Source organism: Gracilinanus agilis, chromosome 1, assembly GCF_016433145.1.
Source record: "Gracilinanus agilis isolate LMUSP501 chromosome 1, AgileGrace, whole genome shotgun sequence".
In the NCBI taxonomy this organism is placed as follows: domain Eukaryota; kingdom Metazoa; phylum Chordata; class Mammalia; order Didelphimorphia; family Didelphidae; genus Gracilinanus; species Gracilinanus agilis.
This window is the reverse complement of record NC_058130.1, coordinates 524,265,422-524,287,354: the sequence shown is the minus strand read 5'-3', so window position 1 is coordinate 524,287,354 and position 21,933 is coordinate 524,265,422. Positions and strand designations below refer to the sequence as shown.

The following is a 21,933-nucleotide window of genomic DNA, read 5'->3' as shown; positions in this document are numbered from 1 at the left end:
CTCAGCATCTCTCTCCTTGTCCAGCAGGCTCTTCACATGGTAATAATTTAATAAATTCATTTCAGCCAATATTGATTGAGAGCTTACTCGGTGTTAGGCCCTAGAGATAGATAAAAACACATTGTTTCTGCCCTCTAGGAGCTTCCCTTCTATTAGGGAAACAGGATGTGCCTCTCTCAGCAAATATGAAGTAGATAAGGAATCTCTGAAGGGGAGCGGGCAGGAGGAAATCAGGAGAGGCTTCCTGTAGGAGGCGGTTCAGGAGGGGACAGCCAGGCACAGGTAGAGATGAGAGACCCGGTTATTTAGGAGGAACAAAGGAAGGGCAGCCCCATAGAGGTCTTCCCAAACGTAAATCTGGCCTCCAACGCTAGGTGGCCCTGAGCAAGTCACTTCGCCCTGTCTGCCTCAGTTTCCTCATCTGTCAAATGAACTGGAGGGGGAAATGGCCAACCCCTCGGGCATCTTTCCCAAGAAAACCTCAAATGGGGATCCAAGGAAGCATCGACACAACGGAAAAGTGACTGAATGGCCACCACCAAGCAGGACGGAACCACGAGAGTCCCGGAGGTCCGGGTGGAAGATCTTTCAATACCAAACAGCAACATTTTGCTTTTGCCCTCCAGGCAGCAGGGAACGACCGAAGCTTCCCAGCAGGGAAGGCAAAGCTCGGGAGAAGGACTCAAAAAGCTTCTGTTCTGCTCCAGGAGGGAGATGACGCGTTTCTGCCGGAGAAGTACCGGCGGCGGCCGGGGAAGCGGCTGCTCGCTGCTTTGTGCATTTCCCGGGCCGGGGCTGCGAGGGGCCTCCTTCCTTCTCCGCTTCACCCAGGCCCCAACAAAGAGAACTCGCGAGTTTATATGGCCGCCGCGTCCCGATCCGGGTCTCCGGGCCTCGCCGTGCGCGCTGACAGATGGCGGATGGTACGCCCTGCCGCCCTACCGGAGAGGCTTCCGCCGAGCACAGCCACTGCATGCCAGCCCTGGTCCTCCGAACCACCTGGTTAGCGTGACGAGAGACCATATTTTATTATTTGTATTTCTAGATTATCACGTATTATTATTGATGGAATTGCAGCCTGACCTGACCCACAAGGGCGGCCTCTCGCCAGTGCTCCGCGTTGCTTTTCTTTTTTAACTTTCCTTTCTTCTTCTTTTTTTTTTTTAAAGTCTCCCCTTCTGTTTGCGCCTCCGATCTAAGACATTAGAGCTGCCCGCATGAGGCCCTGGGGGTTAAGTGACTTAGCCAAAGTCTCCTAGCTGGGAAGCGGCCAAAGCCACGTCTGCATAGGAGTCTCCTGGACTCCGGGCCTGGCGCTCTCTCTAAAGGGGAGGCTGCGGGGCTCCGAGACCAGCTTTCAGGAGAGTCAGGGGCCTCCCCTTGCCCTTGACGCCAGCATCTGAGTCTGTTGGCACTCAGCCTTAGGGAGGAAGGTCACGTTTGTGCCTCCTCCTGAAGGCAGGCACTTCCCTCCCGCCACCCCTCCCCCCTCAGAGAAAGGGTGTTGGGTTTTGTTTTGTTTTTCTGGAAATGTGATCCGATAGTCATAAATGCTCATTGTTGAAAGGACGAACCAGTAACTACCAAAAAAGATGGAGGAGCTAGGAAGAGGCGTCATCTAGCAAAGTAGAACAGAAGCAAAGATATCAAACTCAGGGGAAACGGAGGCATTTCACCGGGAAACACGTGTGGGTTAAGTACTGTTCGATGGAGGAAGCCTCCCAGAGAGGGGAAGGCAGCTGCCTCTATGTGTGAGACCGCACTAAAAGCTAAAACCCGAGTGTGCCTGTCTGTACTGCCCCGAGAATGGGTCACATGCCCAAGGACCGTGTCTGGTTTTTATAGTATTTTCTGTGGTATCTCAATTTAGGGCAATATGTAACATTACTATGAATAGAACCAAAAGGAGAATGCTGGTTTTTTCCTTTTCTTTTAAAAAAAAAATGGTTTTGTCTGTATGTGTTTGTATGTTTTGGGGTTTTTCTTTAACCCTTACCTTCTACTTTAGAACCAATACTATGTATGTTTTGTGTGTGTGTGTTTTGGGTTGTTTGTTTTTTTTTAAAACCCTTTCCTTCCAGCTTAGAATTATACTGTGGATGGGTTCCAAAGTGGAAGAGTGGTAAGGGTTAGGCAATGAGTGTTAAGTGACTTGCCCAGGTCACACAGCTGAGAAGTGTCTGAGGCCAAATTTGAACCCAGGACCTCTAGGCCTGACTCTAAATCCACTGAGCTACCTAGCTGCCCCCTGTTTTTTTTTTAATAAGTTTTATAAGTTCAGTTGGAGCAGTGGATCTAGTCAGGAAGACCTGAGTTCATATGGGGTCTCAGACACCTAAGAGTGTGACTCTGGGCAAGTCACCGTTTCTGTTTGTGTCTGATCCCAGCTTCTCCCTTGCAGGGTAGTTTCAAGGCCCAAATGAAATAATAATTTTTTTTTAAACCCTTAATTTCTGTGTATTGGCTCCAAGGCAGAAGAGTGGTAAGGGTAGGCAAGGGGGTTAAGTGACTTGCCCAGGGTCACACAGCTGGGAAGTGTCTGAGGTCAGATTTGAACCCAGGACCTCCTGTCTCTAGGCCTGACTCTCAATCCACTGATCCACCCAGCTGCCCCCTGGAATAATAATTTGAAAGCACTTAACCATGTTTGGCAGACAGTCGGTGCTCTATAAGTGCTCATTCTCTTCCCCAATGACTAGATTAATTCCTCATGATTTTTTTTTCAATCCCAGTTTGTTAATGCCATTTGAGTGGCAGATGGTCAAGTGCCGGTTTCCTTCTTTGGAGTTCTGTGCTGTGGAAAACAACATGTCTGGGCCTAATCCTGTTATGGGCTTTTGTCCCCACAGACTTACGAGGTGAAGAGCGTGCTGGGCAAGCAGGTAGGGCGGTTACCGTGTTTGGTCCGGGCCATCACCAACCACCCAATGAGCTGCGTTGGATTGGAGGAAATTGAACTTCTCCAAGCCAGAAGAAACTGAGAAGAGGATTGCCTCCCCTTAGCAGTCAATGAACTTTGCAACGTGCTTACAAAGTAGTTCTGTGGTTACACTTTCACGAAGGACCAAGAAGATATATGGTTCTTCCAAAGAGAATCCTGAAATGCCATTGATTTTCCATTTTTCTGGGACCAGGTCAGAAAAATGGGTCCTAATGATAAAAATACATTTCCTACACCATCATTGTGTTGTGTCATCATCTGCAGTGCAAGCAACAGGTTATTGGAGTTTAAATGTTGCTCTAAACGGTCTAGATTTCTAAATGAATTTTGATCAATGTTTTCACCTCATCAGCTAAATTAAATTTTGATACAGAGTTTTTAAAGGTTCCCGTTGGACTATCTTTTACTGTGTTCTAAGGATTGTCTCCCCCCATAGTGCTCCATTGAACATTATCTCCTGGAGAAGCATACACTTCTACTACAATAAATATCCAAAGTTCAGGAACTTTGTTATTTTTAGAAAAGGCCCAACACACTGTGGCAAAGGTGAAGCTGAAGCTGTTTCCCGTAAAATGTAGATAGTTAACCAGTCTGCAATCATAGATCTACTGTATTATAATAGAAGTGTAGATAAGGAGTTTTACAGCCCAATCATACCGCGAAATACGGACCCAGAACAAAGATTAGGTAGATTTAAATGCCTGTGGGCAATATTCTAAGTATGCCCAACTCCCGAGATTCCCCTAAACCTGAAAGGAAGATAAGAATGAGGTTATCTGGCTCTTCTTTTGTGGGCAGTGATTAAAATTCAATGTGAGGCCATGAACTAATTCTTTGCCCTCTCCTAAGATTTTTGGTATAGCAGTGACCAGAAACATCACCTTACTCAGTTTAGAATATTTAACGATTTTGCTTAAGGAAAAGTCAACAGAATCAGCTAGACCTCAGTGACCTTTTTCGAGCTTCCTTGTGTTAAGACCAAGAAAAGGTAGCATGGCCCAGCCCCCCCTCTGCTCTCTTCCTTCTTTAAAGGAACCGGTTGGCCCTTTTCACTTTTGCCCAGGCCTGAGCCTTGCCTCCTGGTCCGCAGGTTTTCTGCTAAAGAGAACTAGACACCAGAAAATGCTTTGAATCCCCTGAAGGGTTCCGACTGCGTCCTTTCCGCTTTTAAAATCAATTTGCAGTTGTTTCTGAAGACCCACCCGGGACAGGGGACACAAAGAGGGGCAAAAGAAATCGACCATAAGTTAATTCTGGCCAATAACCTGCTGCTTCCACTGCGTGGGGACAGCTAAGGAGGGCGCGAAATCACCTTATTCGATTCTCCCCTCCATTCTAAGCCCTCAATTTTGTATTGAAAATACCAAAGCTGTTTGGTGGCCATGAATCCCCTCCCCCAAACGCCCAGGGAGGACAGGGGAGAACAGCTCGGTTTATCTAAACTGAGAAGCTAGGAATCCCCTCAGACCAGGTGGAGTAACTATAGCCGGGAGGGGGGCGGGGGAGGGGGGTGTCAGGATAAAGCCTGTTCACGATTAGATCGCCACCCTGCCAAGTAGCTTTTCCAGGTATGTTTAAAAACGTATATTCCAGGGCATATTTGAATATACATTGGGGGGGGGGGCACGGGCTTTATTTTTTTGGCCAGTAATCCAAATGAATAGTTTTCCAATATTATTCAAGTTGTGATGGGTTCGGAAGTACAGACGCTGCGTCCCCCCCTTTGCTAATACAGACACGCAGTTCCACCGCCCCGGCGAGGGGAGTCGGAGCTCCTGAGAGTTCTGGGCTGACTCACTCGCCCAAGCCACGGGGGAATGAACTTTTACACCACGGGATCACGTGAGCTACCTGCAAGTCGGTGCAAGCAAGTTTCTCCGGAGTATGCCCCAGCCTCTCCCTGCTACAGCCAGAGGTGTGGGTCCACCTGTGGCCTTTCCCTACCAGGTCACTGTGAATACAAGAAGCAGGAGTGATTTAAAATGCTTTTTTTTTTATTCTTAGAAATACTGTAAAAATTAATATAAAAAGTTGAGCATGCTCAGGCTTTTCCTCTTATCTACAATACAAAGGTTGGGTTGTTGGGTGTTTTTTTTTTTAACCATTTTCTTTTTTACAAATGTACCATAGCTGCATCAACGGGAGTAAGATGTAGAAAAACAAACAGACAGACAAAAGCTACCATTACAAAAATAATTTAAGGAAAACATTTTATAGCTTCTCTTGCAGTTTTGGTTGCGAGTTTATCCAGAGTGTAGCTTCGTCCAGCTACCGCGTTCAAAAGAAACTGAAAACCAGCAACAATTTCACGTTTCTTGCCGCATGCCACAGAACAGGCTGTGAAAACACGTAGGTACTTTCTGCTACAAGGTGATCTTTGGAGTCTCTGAGGTATTGATAGTTTCACTAATCGTCTCTGTCCCTTTTCCCACCCGCTCCTTTACCCCGCGCCGCCCCCCCCATCCCCGGCCCCGTTCCCTGTCCCTCTCGACAGCTCCCGACACCCCCCCGCTTGGGTCCCAGTTACCGACAGTCAATGCCCGAGGAGGCTGTGCCGGCCTGGAGAAAGGAAGAACTGGGCAGCTGTTTGAAAAACTGTCTCAGGCTTGTTAAGTCCCTGGTCAGCTGCTCGATCTTCTTGTGCAGCTTCTCGTTTTCAGAGGAGAGCTCCACCAGCTTCTGCTGCATCTCCTGGTTGCGCTTCTTGGCCTTGTCCCGACTCTTGCGCACGGCAATATTGTTGCGCTCTCGCCGCTGCCGGTATTCGGGACTGAACCGGTCCAGAGACTTCTTGCCGCCGCTTCCGCCGCTCTTCTCCTTGCCTAGAAGTGGCGGCTGCGGCTGCGGCGCCGAGGGGGAGCGACCGCTGGAACAGCTGGAGCTGGAACTACAGCCCGAAGGCTCCGGGGAGGTGGGCGGGGTGGGCTGGCCGGCCGTCGACAGGTTCATGATGGTCTGCGCGCAGGTGGCAATCTGCGAGGGCAGCAAGGACGACGACATGTCGCTGTCGCTCCAGTCGGGCTCCTGCTTCAGAGCCCCCGGCGGGGACGCGCTGGTGCCAGCGCCCAAGAGGCTGGCCATGGCGCTGGCGAAGTCCTTATGCGCCTGGGGGTGGGAGTGCGCGGGGTGCCCGGGCAGGTACTCGTAGTCCCCGGCGCTGGCGTGGCTGGCCCCGCCGCCTCCCGCGCCACCCCCGCGGTCGGGCTTTTGATTGCTGTTGAAGAGGTCGGCGAAGAGCTCGTCGTGGCACAGCTCCAGGTTGGGCACGGAGGACATGGAGTCGATATAGGAGCTGAAGTCGATGGCGCTCTCGTCGTCGTACATGGCCGGGGCGGCCGCGCTCAGCTCCGCCAGGTTAGCGCCGCCCCCGCCGCCGCCGCCTCCCGCTCCTCCTCCGCCCCCACCGCTGCCGCCGTGCTCCTCGCTGCCGCTTAGGGGGCCCCGGCCGGGCTTGCAGGAGGATCCCAGACCCCCAGGGCCGCCGCCGCCGCCGCCCTTATTGGTCTCGTAGAAGTTGGCCGGCTCCATAGACCAGTTTCTGTAGCATGCCGGGCTGTCGAGGCTGTAGAGCGCGGTGCTCATGGAGCCGGGCGGGCACCTGCAGGCAAGGGCCGAGCCCTGGGCTGCGCGCGCCTGCAGGACGGGAGCCCGCACCTGGGGCAGCGAGAGTACAGGACTGGGGCAGGCACCCGGGGCCGGCACGAGCTGGGCACTGGGACACTGGTGCTGCTCGCTGGCTCTGGGACTCTCTTTCGCTCACTCTCTCATACCCCTCGCTTCCTTGGCTTTTCCCCCTTCCTTCCCACGACCCAGATGCTTGTCAGACTCTCACCGGGTCGGTGCAGCCCAAACCGGTCCCTTTTCTACCCCCGGGGCTGTGACGTGAAGGCCCCGCCCCCGGGTCGGCCCGGTGTTATCCGAACCCTGGGAGAGCTGGTGCGGGGGCGGGCGAGCGGGAAGGGGCGGGATCGACGGGGACGGGCTGCTCCAGCCCCCTCTGGCTCCGAGCTGGGCCGGACGCCTGAGGGGGTGCACGGGATGGCCCGGGAAGCGAACGCCTTCAGAGCTGGACGTGGGACTACGGGCGCCAGCCCGCCTCCGAGCTGTGCGGGCCACGTGGGAACGAGGAGCCGGGAACTGAGAAGGCTGGAGCTGCACGCTCTTCCTCCTACCTCTGGTCCTCCCTCCTTCCCGCCCTCCCCCACCCCCTGCGGGATACGGCCCGGGCCTGGCTGCTGGGAAGGACCCTCCCTCTGCCAGTTTTTCAACGTGCAGGACTTGGTGTTCTCATCCCCTCCTTCCTGTTTATGGGTCTTTGAACCACCTCATTCCTCAGGTGAAAGGAGGGGAAGCCAAACCACTGGAATGGTCTGAGGGCCGGGTGCTCCCTCCTCCTGGGGGAGCAAGGTCACTAGGCCATTTAGATAAGGTGGGGCGGAGGGGCTGTAGTGGCCATTTTCCCACTTGATCCCTCCCCTGAGGCTAGGGACTAGAGGATGAAGTGACAGGCGCCCCCGGGACCTAGCTCCCGTCCCAAGGGGGGGCGGAGTGTGAGAGCGAGTGTGCTGGCACAAACTCATTCGCTGCTTAATGAGGTTTAAATGCAGGCAAATGTCTCTACTGTGCATGAGGTTACAAAGGCACAGATAACGAAATAGTCTCTCGAGGCAAGAAGCTGAGTTTTGTTATTTGTGTATTTATGCATGTAACATTTGACCCACAAGCCAAAGTCGCCACATGCCCCTACGGCTGGCTAATGCCAGAACTAAAGGCTTGGTGCAATTCAGACTGGGCACACGCTTGCAGCATGGACCCGCCTCTCTCCTTGGCATCCCCTCCCCTCTCCCAGCCCCAGTGAGGAAGGGAAGCTGTTAATATTTTTCAGTCCCAGCAGCATCGCCGTGGCCGATCACGTTTCCAGAATCATGCAGACCCTGCTGGAGTCTGAATTCCCTGGCCAGAATGTGTTTACATTTGTAAACAGTCTCTTCACATCCGGTCTCCTGTTTTATTCCGCAGCTGGAGCGCAGCAGCCCTTAGACAAGCCAGCCATCAACATCGATTTCAGAGAAACTTATCCCATCCCCACCCCTCCCTTAACCGTGCTTCCGTCTAAGTGACAGGCTCAGGTTGGAATCAGTATCCACCGAGGGGAGGAAACTGGTCAAGTCCAAGAATCACACCCACTACTGGTTAATTTTCGGGGGGGGGGGGTGAGATGAGGGGAGGGAGGAGGATACAATGGTGGAGGCTTCTGTGACACATACACACACTTCTGTCAGCTAGACAACAGCAGCAGCCGCCCATCTTTGTCAGCCAGCTGGGAAAGAAAAGACAGATGTCATGGCAGGGGGGGTGGGGGAGGGAAGCTCGTTAAGGTTCAGCCAAGATGTTTGCAGATAGTGAGACGAACAGGGGCCATTCCTCGGCTCCACACTCTTCCCTCTCTGAAGCAGGGGCTCTTGCGGACTTTTATAACCTTACTGCAAAGAGGCGGGTTTGGGTCTGGGTTTGAATTTTGAAGCCTCCAACAACCCCCATAGTTGAGCTCGGGCGAAGTAGAGCAGAAATAAAGATTTCAGGAAGTTCTGGGAATGGGAAGTTTGTGCTGTGTCCCCAGTTTGATTCAGCAGGAGAGCATTCTAATCCCTTTCCCACTTCGGTGTCCAGACATCTGCGGAGAGCGCTCTCTCCAGAGTGCATACCCAAAATGCTTCAGCAGGCCGAGGAGATTGGGTCCCTTCGGCCAGACTTGCGCCGTTTCCGAGATGACCTTCCCAAACCACGTTACGGTTCAGGTTGTGCGTGCAAATCAGTGCGCCCCAGTTGCAAGTTCTCTTCAGCTTAATACAAGCTTCTGTTTGCTTTAACTGTTGACCCAAAGACAGTTGAATCATGAAAATGAACTCATCCTGCCACCAACCACCTCCACTTGGCAACTTGAAGGTTGTTCCTTCTGTCTTTCTCCCCACCTCCACCATGGGGCATGGGGCCGGCTTTCAGGAAGTGGGGGGCCATCTAGTTAGTCTATGCGCCCCATTAACCACAGGAGGGCTGTTACAAAGAATAGGCGCGCACAGGCATAAATTAAATCGAAAGGCTTTCAAAAACTGTGGCTGTAGAAAGTTCTGTGTTTCTCAGCTGTTCTTATGTCTTACTTCTTGGCAAAGAACACCGGCTTTTGCATGTTCCTGAACATGTTTCTTCTGGGCATGAAGCTGCTGAAGAGTGCCACCTTGTGGTTTGGCCTCCCATCTGCCTGATTAGGGCTTTTTCATTCTCTGAGAATCTAATTCCAATTATTCTAGGAAGACTTTTCTCTTGTATTGATAGTTAGCAACCTCTTTTGGTACAGGTCTTGAAAATGTTTATCGGGATTATCTATTATTGCCCAGTGGATTCACTTTCAAGGCTTATTAATTCTCTTCCTAGTCTGCAAACAGCTCCCCCCCCCCAATATTCAGAGCAAATAACAAACTTTCCAAAAACTGAAGCAGTTTTAAATGCTCAATTTCTCAGGAAAGTTCAGCTGTATACATTTATTAAACTAGGTTCAAGGCATTATACTGGACTCCTGGGGCAAAGAATGAGTAAGAAAGGGGTCTCTAACTCCACGGAGCTTACAATTAGTTGAGTAGGTTTGTCAGTGGTCAAAGATGGGTGGTTTCTTTTGTGTGGAATCTCACTTAGCGGGTAAATATTAGAGAGCTAACTGAATTTCAGAAAGGCTACATGATTTCTCTTAGGCACACAGCTAGTAAGTGACGCAGGCAAGATTTGAACCCAGGTCTTCCTTCATCAGAGTCCAGCACTCTACCATGCTGCCTCTATTGGGACAGATGATACATAAAAATAATAATTAGAATGCAAGTTCCCTGTCAAGGTACTCTGAAAACTTTAGCCAGATGACACACGTTCTCTAGCCCCTGACAGAAAAGCAATGGAATTGAGATACAGATTGAGCCACATTTGGGGATGTGGATAATGTGAGAATTTGTTCTGCTTGACCATGCATATTTTTCTTTTGTAGTTTGAAAAAATAAATTTTGAAAAGGAAAGAATCAGAGAAAGAGACAGAGAGATAATGAACTTCTGGCTTGGATGGCCCAAGATACCTTGGTAAAGGAGTCTGTACCTAAGCTAGACCTGAGGAAATCATTAGAATTTCAGGAGGTGGAGATGATAGGTAGAGTATTCCAGGCATCCTGAACTGGGAGAGCAAAAGCAAAGAGTTATGGCTAGATTCAGTCTGGGAGAGTTCTCTCCAATGATACAGATCACAACTCATCCATGACAGCTAATCATGTGCACCTCTTGTCCATATCATCCCATAAATTCACCCAAAGTGCCAGAAGCCTTCTTTTCTTCCTGCTGACATCACAAGAATACCCATAGCACACTGGCCGCCCATCTGTCTGACTCCCTCTCACCACGTGGAAGACCTGCTTTCTCATCCTATCCTTCAATTCCTTGGTGATATCTTTTATTCCTGTTCTTTGGAGTTTCTTATTGGTTATATGTTGTAACCAATTCACAACTACCCTGTGCTTCCCTATTTCCCAATGTGGGATATTCATTTTTTAGTCTTCAGATTTCAGTGTATTCCATGTCTTGATGCCATATAGTGACACTAAAAAATGAGCTTTTGTTTTCATGAGAAACTCATGCATTTTCTGAAGCAATCCAGACTGCTCTTCTCATGTTTAACCACAACTCATCCTCCTGTATTGTCCATCCCAGCCACGTGTGCTGATGTCAGTTCTCTAGAGTGTCTGTTCAAATGCAAGTTGAAATCTGGACAATAGATATTTTTCAACCATTTGGTCTTTCCTGTGTGGATGAACAGGCCAAACTCCTTTGATTGATTATAGATTTCTTCCAGGAGGCTCTACAGTGTTCTAGGGATTGATGTAATTAGTACGGTGACATCTAAAAACAGAAACACCTGGAGAACCTCACAGGGAGGATCCATAGGGAATCCATCTTGAATATGGAATCTGGAATGAATCTCCTACATCATGGTGCTTCTGCCTTTGGTGAATATTTCTATTTTTCTCCTCATCTGATGTTTATAATCAGAGGTTTATTAGACAGTATTATACATCTTATGAATGCAGATTTGTTTTCATGTTGTCTCCCCCTTTCGGTTGTGGTCTCCGTGAAGACTAGGAATGTTTTTGCCTTTCTTTGCACCATCAGCACTTAGCACAGTGCCTGGCACATACTGGGCACTTAATAAATGCTTGTTGACTCCAAGGTATCTAAAATAATTTTTAGGATTTTAAGAGAGACCTTATTTTTAAAAAGACTGCAAGAAGCTGTTTTATGGAATCATTTGTTTTTTTTTTTTCATAATCAGCAAATAGTAAACATGATGACATCTTCCATTCTCTACATCTTTCAGGCAGTTGAACAATGGTAAAGATATGGCTCATTATTGAATATCAAATGGGAAAGTCTGCTTTATTTTTTTCTCTTATCTTCATCCAGTATGCCCTAGGCTGATGTGAAGATGATTTTCATAAAGATTTTGCATAGACGGGAGAATTAGACATATGGATCGGTAGTTATGAACTACTGATCTCTAAGTTGACTTTTTTTGGTCTTAATAAGTTTAATAATATAATATTAATAATCAGATACATTTTTATACCTTAATAAATTATCAGAGATTTCCCCCCATACCTTTAGTGTCTTCCTCATCAGATACCTTTAATTAAAAAAAATTTCCTCAGTTAACATGTAAAAACAGTTTCCCATATTTTAAAAAGAATATGGAGTCTCCAATTCTCTCCCTTCTTTCCCTCCCTACCACTGAGATGATAAGCAATCTGATAGAGATTTGTAGAAGGAAACTTGAACCAAAAAAAATTAGGAAGGAAAGTGAAAAAAAGTTTGTTCGGTCTTGATTCAGGCTCCATCATTTCTTTCTCTGGAAACAGATGGCATTTGTTTTGGATCATCATATTGCTGAGAATAGCTAAGTCATTCACAGTTGTTCATAGTGCAATATTGCTGTTATTGTATGCAATATTCTCCTGTTTCTGCTTATTTCACTCTGCCTCAGTTCATGTGAGTCTTTCCAGGTTTTTCTGATTTCCTCCCGCTCATCATTTCTTATGGCACCATAATATTCCATTACAATCGTATACTTTAACTTACTCAGCCATTTCCCAGTTGATGGGTATCTCCTCACTTTCTAAATCTCTGCCCCCCACAAAAAGACTGCTTCAAATATTTTTGTACTTAGAGGTCCTTCCCCCCTTTTTTTCCTTTATCTCTTTGAGATACAAACCCAGTATTTCTGGGTCAAAGGGTATGTGTTGTTTTATAGCTCTTTGGGCACAGGTCCAAATTGTTCTCTAGAATGGTTGAAGCAGTTCACAACTCCCCCAGCAGTACATTATCCTATAGCACTCCTCAATGATTAGTACACTTCCAGCCTCTTCTCCCTCTCCCAGGAGTTCTGAACCCCAAGCTTTGTTATACAAACCCTGAGGCCCATCCTGAATGGATTACTCTCATTGTCATCCACCTCAGAGTAGTCCTGCTGGATGCCATGGCTGATGGGACTTGACCCTTCGCTGTGCCCTCTGGCACAGCTATTCCACAATTAATAATTTCCTTTCATCTTAAACTTCTTCCTTTCTTACTTTTCCAGCATGCACTTAAGCCATGGCTGTCTCCTGGTGACATTGCTTTCTTCTCCATCCTTTCTAGTTGCATTTTGACTCCTGTTGTCCCCCTTATTGGCTGTGATGGGGGAGTTGAGAGGGTTCCCGGTGCCTTGTTGGCACTTCTGCCTCTCCCTGCCCCACTGTCACTCAGCCCTGGCAAACTGCCAAATTCTCTCCTCCAAGGTTCACAGTACCTAAGTGTATCATCCATTTCAGATCATGATGGCCATCTCTCTCAAACCCAAAACATTTCTTGGGTTCTTCTTTCTTTTCTTCCTCATTCTTTTTTCCTCATTCAGTTCAGTACCTGGCTTTCTCTCCACTCCAATATTTGTCCTCAAAAACCCTTCTCAGTTTCTCAAACAATACAATTTGACCTAAAACACTTGTTTTAAAAACCCTTATCATCTGTCTTAGAAGATTATCATCTGTCCAAGAGTGGTAAGGGCTGGGCAATGAGGGATTTGGCCAGGATTACACAGCAAGGAAGTGTCTGAGGTCATATTTGAACCCAGGGCCTCCCATCTCTAGGCCCTATCTCTCCATCCAAGAAGCCACCTCCCTGACCCTGAGATCTATTATTTTGTTAAGGAGTCAAAAGTGTTTTCGGTGCCCTCTAAATTTAGCACCCTGGGCACCCTGATAACTCCACCCTACTTAGGATTCTGGTAAAGGCTTTAACAGGGAAAGCAACTATCTTTGGATATCTGAAGTATTTTCTAGAAAGGAAGTAAGCCAATTCAGAAGTTGCAGTATTCTTTATTGCCTGATATTTACTGTTTTTCCAGTATTATTAAACACAACTGAGATGTTCAGATGAAGGAGTAGCTGAATTCAGGCTTTTTTAGGTGTTAGTTCCCAACTTAAAACCAAAAATGATTAAGCATTTGTTACAACTGGATCCAAAAGCATCAGGATTATCAAGCATGTCAAGTTTTTCTCTTGGAAATTTTAAAAAAATGAAGTTTTGAGAAATATGGGCAGCTCTGTGGTGAAGTAGTTAGAGAGCTGGGCTCGAAATCAGAAGAACTCATCTTTCTGAGTTTAAATCTAGACTCAGGCACTTATTGTGTGATACTGGGCAGCTCATTTAACCCCGTTTGCCTCAGTTTTCTCATCTGTAAAAATGAGTTGGAGAAGGAAATCACTTCAGACTCCAAATGAGATTATGAAGAATTAGACACAACTGAAAACAGCTGAACAACAATAATTGAGAACTATTCATTGAATCTTCCATCCCTTTGTATTCCCAGAGATCTGTCTGTTCTCTAAAGAGGCTACATCCTTGGCTACCCTCTTCATTACTAATAGGTCTTCCCTTGTGTTTTCCAGTTAATTGACCTGGACAGGGGATGGGGGGAGACAGAGACAGAGACAGAGACAGACAGACAGACAGAGGAGAGAGAGACAGAGAAAGAGAGGAGACAGAGAGTGGAGAAAGAAAGAACAGAAACAGAGAGAGGAGAGAACAGAGAGACAGAGACAGACAAAGAGACACACACACACAGAGAGAAGAGACAGAGAGAAGCATTTGTATAGTATATTAAGGTTTAGAAAATCTATACAAATACGACCTCATTTGATTTCCCACAACAACCCTGGGAGGTAGGTGACCTACGTTATAGATGAGGAGTTGAGGCAGACAAAGATGAGGTGGCAAGCCAATACATATCTGAGTTGACAGCATCCAAACTCAGTTTTTCTTGACTCCAACCTAGCACACAAGTCACTGTTCTAACTACCTCTGCCCAAGATGCTCCCTAGTTTGTCAGGCTCCTCATGTCAGATGATCTGCCCATTACTTTCCTCTGCCATACAAAGGGGCCATTGCATCCCTGATCTCACAGCCAGAATGTGAACTGCTAGAATGTGAGCACCAGATCTCTCCTGGGTAACTGTAGCTCCGGGTCCTGGCTTTCTGTCTTCTTCTAACCCCATCCTCCAGCCTCACCACAAGCTGTGGCCATTCTGGCTCTCTGGGCAGGGTATCACCCCAACTTTGGTCTCCCTTTCCTTCATTGAACATCTGAACCCTTTAGTCACTCAGTCTCCCCCTGCTCTGCTCCTATGGCTGCCCTCCAGGCCTGCTCAGTGCTTTTTCTCTTTCACATCTCACTCAGCCAGAGTGCTCCCTCCTAGAGGCCTCTCTTCATTCCCTGATGATACACAGCCAGGTAGCTCAGTGGAAAGGGCTCTGGACCCAAGTAGGAATCTGAGCACCGACCCCAGATACCACAGACCAGTCACTTAGTCTCTTTCTGCCTCCAGTTTCTTCATCCGTAAAATGATAATAATAGCACCTATTTCCCAGGCTATTGTAAGGCTAAAATGAAATTAAAATTTCAAAGGGCTTTTCAAGGGCAGCCAACAATCACAATAGATAGAGCCAGGGGCCTGAAGTCAGGAAGACTCATTTTCTTGAGTTCAAATCCAGTTTCTTAGTAGCTGGGTGACCCTGGGCAAGTCAATTAACCCCATTTGCCTCCATTTCCTCATCTGTAAAATGAGCTGTAGAAGGAAATGGCCAACCACTCCAATATCTATACTAAGAAAACCTCAAATGTGTTCATAAAGAATCAGAAATGACTAAAACGACGTAACCCTAATGAAGTGTGTTTCAAACCTTGAAGTTTTCTATACGTTAGCTGTTATTTTCATTCTTTACCTCAATTGTTAGTTTTACTTTCTCATCACTAGGTTTTTTTGGGGTCTAAATCTCATATTTATTTATCTATGAACACGTATTCACCCACCACAGTGTCTGGCACATAGTAGATGCTTATATAAACATTTGCTGATTGATTGATTGACTTTTCTTTTATTCATGAAAGGCGGCATGACATAGCTTGGAGTCAGGAGACCTGGGTTGGAATGCTGCCTCCCATCCTGGCTGTGTGATCATGGCCAAGTCACCTCATCTCTGTTCCATGGGGTCGGCTTTCAGTCCCCTTCCAAGATGAATGCTTAGTGATCCTTGATTTACCCCAATTCCACACTGTTACCCTGTGTGATCATGGGCAAGTCACCTCATCTCTGAGGCTCTTTTCTTATCAGTGGAAAGACAATGTTCATACAGGCCCCAACCTCAGCTCCTGGGGTTGTTCTGGAGAGGATTTTGTAAGCGTTAAAGTGTCCCCCAAATCCAAATCACTGTTACTAACTCATGATGTGATCTAACTTTGCCTACCTAGAACGAAATGAATTTGAGCAGACTGTGAACAAAATGCATAAAGCAGAGTTTGAAGCAGGGATTTGATCTGCCTGGACAATCCTGTCTGCCATCAAGTTGCTGACATTCTTAAAAATCAAAACTAAAGTGTCCGGCACCTTTTCTCCCCCTGGTTCAAAGCATTCAGGGTTATTCCTTCTTCTTAGATCTGCCATTGAGAACGTGTCCCATTCAGATGTGCTCTTTGGACTTGATAATCATCTGACATAAATTAATAGTCAGCCCATATTCAGGGAGTTGGTCTGAGGGAATGTTTGATTAGGACCGTAATTCCTGACCTAGATCACTTTACTCTGTCACCACAGACCTTGCCCCGTGTCAGGTGTGCCCAAGAGATAGGTGACACGTAAGCATCAAAAGTCTTAACGGATGATCTTAATGTGGTTACTCTCTGTTTGCCTGTCATCTGGGCCCTGACTTTAGTCCCCCAAAGTGAGAAATAATTTTCCCCAACGATTTTTACTGGTCGTAATCTTACTGGAAGAAACTCGGGGTCATAGGATGTTAGATTTGTAACTGGAAGAGAAACCCCTCGTTTTATAGATTTAGCATCAGGCAAAGCTAGAATTGGAACTGAAATCTGTTAGAGTACAAATCCAAGACTCTTTCCATTGCACTAACTATCCTGACCACTTTGCTGGGATAAAATGCTCTCTGATGGGGCTAAAAAGTGTACCTAAGCTGTGCTAGGAGGATAAATACAATATCTCTGAAGAGCTAGCATTGAGCTGTGTCCATCAAACCTGAAATGCCTCCCTAGACTTTGTGGTAAGCTGCAGGGTTTGCTCCCCTACCATATAGACTAAGTTTTAAGCCAGATAACCAAGAAAGAAGGGTCACATCCCATCCTGCTGCCCACTGTGGCCATCCTGGCATCTTGGACAAAGACAACCTCCAGATCATACTCCCAGAAGCCATCCCTCCAAGTCCTGGGAAAGTTAATTTATTCAGCTTTGGGACTCCCTTCCCAAAACTGAGCCAGGCTCCTTCAGGAGGGAGTTCAGACTCTCCTGTCTTCCACAGTCGGGTTGGCAGCACCAGACCAGACCAGACATTTTTGTATTTGTATCAGCACAGTGCTTTTTCATTCATTCCAAGGGCGCACGAAAATGAATAGTTACAGGATTTAGAAAGGAAGAGATTTAAGAGGTTAACCAGTCCCATTAGTGGGGGGCCAGTAAATGTTTAAGAACCAGCTCTCCTGTGGGAAAATGTTACATATGACACACTTTTTAAATTTAATCTGCATTTTTCACATTTTCTCAATCACTTTCACAAGTCTGAACAATCAACAAAACAATAAATCAGGCCTAGATCTGTAGTACTTGCCGGTTTTCCAGGTGTCAAGGCTCATGTTGAAAATTTAGCAATTGGCTTTCAGGAAAGAGGAGCACTCTTTTTGATTGTGGCTACTTACATGCTAGAAAACAACCCTAGAAAAAAGCTAAGTGACTTGACCAGGGGTTCACAAGTAATTCATAACAAAGTTGGATTTGAATCCAGGTCCTCTGCCTCAGAGGTCCCTTTGTCCATACCCAGTTGTATAGTAAATCTTCTGAACAGCTGCTTTGAATTTATGACCCAAATGCTTTTTACTGTAACATGAACTTCTTGGTTTGCTAATGTCTTCCTTAATTTATGACTATTTCTTTTAAAAAACATTTTAATTATCCTATTTCCCATCACTGCCTTTGATTTTTTAAATAATTAAGACAGACATGTTCAAGTCCTTTTAAAGTCTTCTGCTTTCTATTGTTTTTAGTGTTCTTCTAAGTCTTGGAATTTTTTAAAAATTCTTTTCCTGTTAATTTAGTCCCTTTTCTTTTGGTTAGCACTTTTTTTTCTCTATTAAACAACAATTTAAACATCAAAATAGTTTTGTACCACTTTGGGAGGAAGTCTCTAGAGAACATTGTTATTTTGTGGTTATAAAGCTAATATTATGATAATCCTATAAATCAATAGTAACACCTTGGTAAGAGAATAATGACTAGAATCTCTATAAGATGAGAAAACTTGAGCAAACGTCCATGCTGGCTGGCTAAGGCTGCTAAGTGTAACCCTCCTGAGGCAGGATTCTTTTTTTTTTTTTTTCTGTTTTGTTTTCATCAGCACAGAAGTAGTTCTTTAGGCCTTATGACCCTTAGAACTCCACAGAGTCAAAGGAACTTAAAAAGTCAACTTACTTTGAAAAAAGTGGGTCAGAAATGGTCGTGTTCATAAACATTTGGAACTATTCATTCCTTCAGCACCTCTACTTGGTCTGGCACAGGGAGGCCTTTCTGGTATTCTCTGTCAAGATGATTTATTTGGGGACTTTTGTGCCTATGCTTTAAGTTACAGGTTTGTATCTAGTCAAGAGGTCTAGGAAATAACCTTGTGCCACACTCACAATTACAATTTTAAGCAAGGATCAGAACCAGGGACAGGAGACAAATATTTAGCTGGGAAGTTCATTGGGGGCCAAGAGTACCCACTCTAGGCTAGACAGTAGATCTTGTGAAATGATTTTGGGAAACTGTGTGACCAGGAGATGCTCCCTGAACCCAAGGGGGTTCCATCTCCTGTTGAGAATATGAACACTGAATTATGTGGCCATACTGCTGTCTTCATGGCAGTCCTAGGTGGGAACTTTCCAGAAAGAGAGAACTCAGAAAATGTGGCAAATGTCAGGCACGTGGCCAGCCAGCGCTGTCTCCCACAAACCTTGAGTAGAAGTGAAGCTCAGGGTCTCAGCTTGGCGTGGTGCCTTGTGAACGGGTGATTGCTACAATCTACTACTTTCAAAAGACCAAAGAGAATTATGGTGAATGTTGCTAACTTTAGTTGTGTGTGTGTGTGTGTGTGTGTGTGTGTGTGTGTGTGTGTTTCAAGTCTGTGATTTAATCTTTGGTCTGAGCCCCTTGGTGGGGAAAACTCTTCTCCTGATATATATTTTACCTCCAGTTTATTGTCAGTTACCTGGGACATTCAAAAGTAAAATGATTTGTGTACAGCTAGTATACCTCAGAGGTGGGATTTGAATTCAGGACCTCTTGACTTGAAGGCTGGTTTTATACCCATTACTCCATATTGCCTCTCAACTCAACTTTTAAGAAAATTTTCCAGACCAAATATCTTGAAAATAATGTCTTTTTATTCAAATTTTGTTGGGGTTTTTGTATGTAAAATTGGCAACACTAATTTAGAAGAGAATGTATCTGTTTGGTTTGTTTTTAATTAAAATTTGTTTCAATCAGTTACAATTTACCTTATCACCTTTCTCTTTTCCCCCCTTTCCGACTGAGAAAGAAAGAAAAGCAATGCATGACAATGTATGTATAACCCAGATAGAATGGATTGCCAGCTCTGGGAAGGGGGAGGAAGGGAGACAATTTGGATCATAGAATTTCGGAAAACTTATGTGGAAATTTGTTATTACATGTTATCATGCTAACATTGCCATGTTATTACATGATTAAATAAAATAACTTATAAAAAAGGAATGAAAAACAAAAATCTTTAATAAATACATAATCTAGAAAAACAAATAACTTTGTTGGCCATAATCCAAGAAAATGTTTCCATCTGCATTGGAGGCCGTCATTTCTCTATCAGAAGATGAGTATGTTTCAACATGAATGCTCTGGAATTTTGGTTGGCCTTACGTTGTTCAGAGTCCCTAAGCTTTTAAAGTTGTTTGTCTTTACTGTGTTGTTGTTATCATATAAATTATTCTCCTGCTTCTGCTCACTTTACTCTGTCATTTCAAAAAGTCTTCCCAGGTGTCTGTGGATCCATTCTCTTCATCATTTCTTACAGCACTACAACACTATTGCATCACATCCAGATGCCACAACTTATTCAGCCGTTCTCCAATCGATAGGCATCTCTTCAGTTTCCAAGTCTTTAACATTGCAAAAGGAACTGCTATAAATATTATTGTCATAAGGACATTTTGCTACAAATATCCTTAGTTGAGTTCGTTTCACTTAGGTCATTCCCTTAATCCACCCTCCCATTTATTCCCCTCACCTTTTTCACCTTTCCTTTCTGATTCCTTGTTGATTAAAATGTAATTCTGTACTCAATGTGTGTACATGGGCATGCACTCCCTCCTCCTTTAACCGATTCAGATCAGAGTAAGGTGCCAGTGTTGTCCACTCCTCCTACCCCTTCCTCCTTGATTTCAGAGACTTCTACTTGCACACCTTAGAGAAAGATAAGCTCCAAATACTTATGTGATCTAGCCTTAAAAGGGCCACATCATAAACAAATTAGAGAACCATGGGAAAATTACCTGTGATATCTATGAATAGGAGAAAAATTCACAGTCAAACAAGAAATAGAGAATATTACAGAAGGTAAAATGAGTGATTTTGATTATACAAAATAAAAGGAGTTGCACAATCAAATGGAATAAAATTGATATTAAAAGGGAAACTAAACTGGGGCAAATTTTTGTAGCAGGTTTCTCTGATAAAGGTTCATTTTCAAGATAATATAAAGAATTGATTCAAATTTTTCAAGAAAAGAGTCATTCCCCAAATGATAAATGACCTAAGAACATAAATAGTTCTCAAGAGAAGAAACTGAGGCTATCTGTGGCTATTTGCGGGGGGGAGAGGGGAAGCTCCAAATCATTATTAATGAGAAAAAAGGATATTTGAATAATTCTAGTATTCCCACTTACCCCCATCAGAGTGGCAAAGGTTTATGACTTCCTTGAGTATACATATTTGTCCAAAGAAATTTTTCTCTTTTTTTTCCCCTAGTGGAGTAGGAGGTGAGATGGAGAGAAAATAGATTTTTGTTACATTTTTTTAAGGCGGGGGGATGCTACAGAGGTGAAGTATTACACAAACATTCAATTGAGGTTACAGTATTAGTTTTATGTAACTGTGTTTTACTTTGTAACAAGAGACAAGAGACAACTTTTTTTACTTTACTTTGTAACAAGAGACCTCTCAAAAAGTAGGTTATCAGTAAATGTTTTTGATCTAAAAAACAATACATTGGTAAAACTTTTTTTAAAAGGAGGGGATCCTTAAAAGATAATAGATTTACTCCCAGGTCTGATTTACCTCACTCTATAACCCCTAATGTGATATGATTCACACATTAGAATGTGAGTGATTTGTCCTTACTTGGTCTCTTGTGATTGCTTACTCATGTTTACTTCATGTATCTTTTAACTCCTGTGTTTGCATTTCAGAGTTTCTAAACAGTTCTAGTCTTTTCATTAGAAATGCTTGGAAATTCCTTATTTCCTTAAAGATCCATTTTTAATTTTGTAGGACCAACTTATAGTTGTAAACCTATGCCTTTTGCTTTTATGGAATATCACATTCCAAACTCTCTGTTCCTATAGAGATGACTGCTAAATTGTATGTGATCCTGAGTGAGGTTCCTTTATTTGATTCATTGTTTTTGGTCATGTGCAGTACTTTTTCCTTTAACCTAGAAGCTCTAGATTTAAATTATAATGTTTTGGGGAGTTTTCATTTAGGGTTTTTTTTTTCAGGAGATAACCAGTTGATTCTACTTTTCTATCATCTTCTGATTCTAAGAGATCTGGGCAGTTTTCTTTATATATATCTGGGTTCTTTTTCCATCATTGCTTTCAGGTCCTCTACTCAGTTCCAGATCAGTAGTTTTATTTTTAAATGAGAAAGCCTACATTTTTTTCTTCTTTTTTAGTCTTTTAAATTCATTTTCACAATTTTTTATTGACTTGTGGAGTTTTTATCTGGTCCATTCTCATTTTCATGGAGTTTGTTGCTTGGGCAAAGTTTTGTACATTTTATACCAATTTGCTAATTCCCTTTCCAATTCTTCCTTCTATCTTTATTTCTTTTTCTTTCTTTTTATTTATTTAGAATATTTTCCCATGATTACATGATTCATGATTTCTCCCATCCCTTTTCCTTCCCCCACCCAGAGCTGATAAGCAATTCCATTGGGTTATCTATGTATCATTGTTCAAAACCTATTTCCATATTATTCATATTTGCAACAGAGTGATCTTTTGACATCAAAATCCTAATCATATCCCCATTGAACCACGTGTCTATTTTCATTTCTAATTTTTTCTTTTAGCATTCTTA

The 21,933-nt window shown here is 44.7% G+C and overlaps 2 protein-coding genes and 1 long non-coding RNA gene across 3 annotated transcripts in view; 1 reads left to right on the top strand and 2 right to left on the bottom strand.

The window, feature by feature from the left end:
- SPIDR (scaffold protein involved in DNA repair) overlaps positions 1 to 4,039 on the top strand; it is a 590,496-nt gene extending 586,457 nt beyond the window's left edge. The window contains exon 21 of the mRNA XM_044682801.1: positions 2,850 to 4,039. Coding sequence (XP_044538736.1) covers positions 2,850 to 2,981 — 132 coding nt within the window. The 3' untranslated portion in view covers positions 2,982 to 4,039. The remainder of the gene's footprint in view (positions 1 to 2,849) is intronic.
- A 475-nt stretch (positions 4,040 to 4,514) lies between these two features.
- On the bottom strand, positions 4,515 to 6,769 carry CEBPD (CCAAT enhancer binding protein delta). The gene has a single exon (XM_044666371.1). It carries the CDS (start codon positions 6,521 to 6,523, stop codon positions 5,465 to 5,467), a length of 1,059 nt encoding a protein of 352 aa, XP_044522306.1. The 5' UTR covers positions 6,524 to 6,769; the 3' UTR covers positions 4,515 to 5,464.
- A 12,453-nt stretch (positions 6,770 to 19,222) lies between these two features.
- On the bottom strand, positions 19,223 to 21,707 carry LOC123231723. The gene is made up of 3 exons (XR_006505122.1): positions 20,520 to 21,707; positions 19,862 to 20,037; positions 19,223 to 19,733 (listed from the first exon to the last, which is right to left on the bottom strand). It is a non-coding gene; the product is annotated as an uncharacterized LOC123231723 (long non-coding RNA).
- Positions 21,708 to 21,933: the final 226 nt, after the last annotated feature.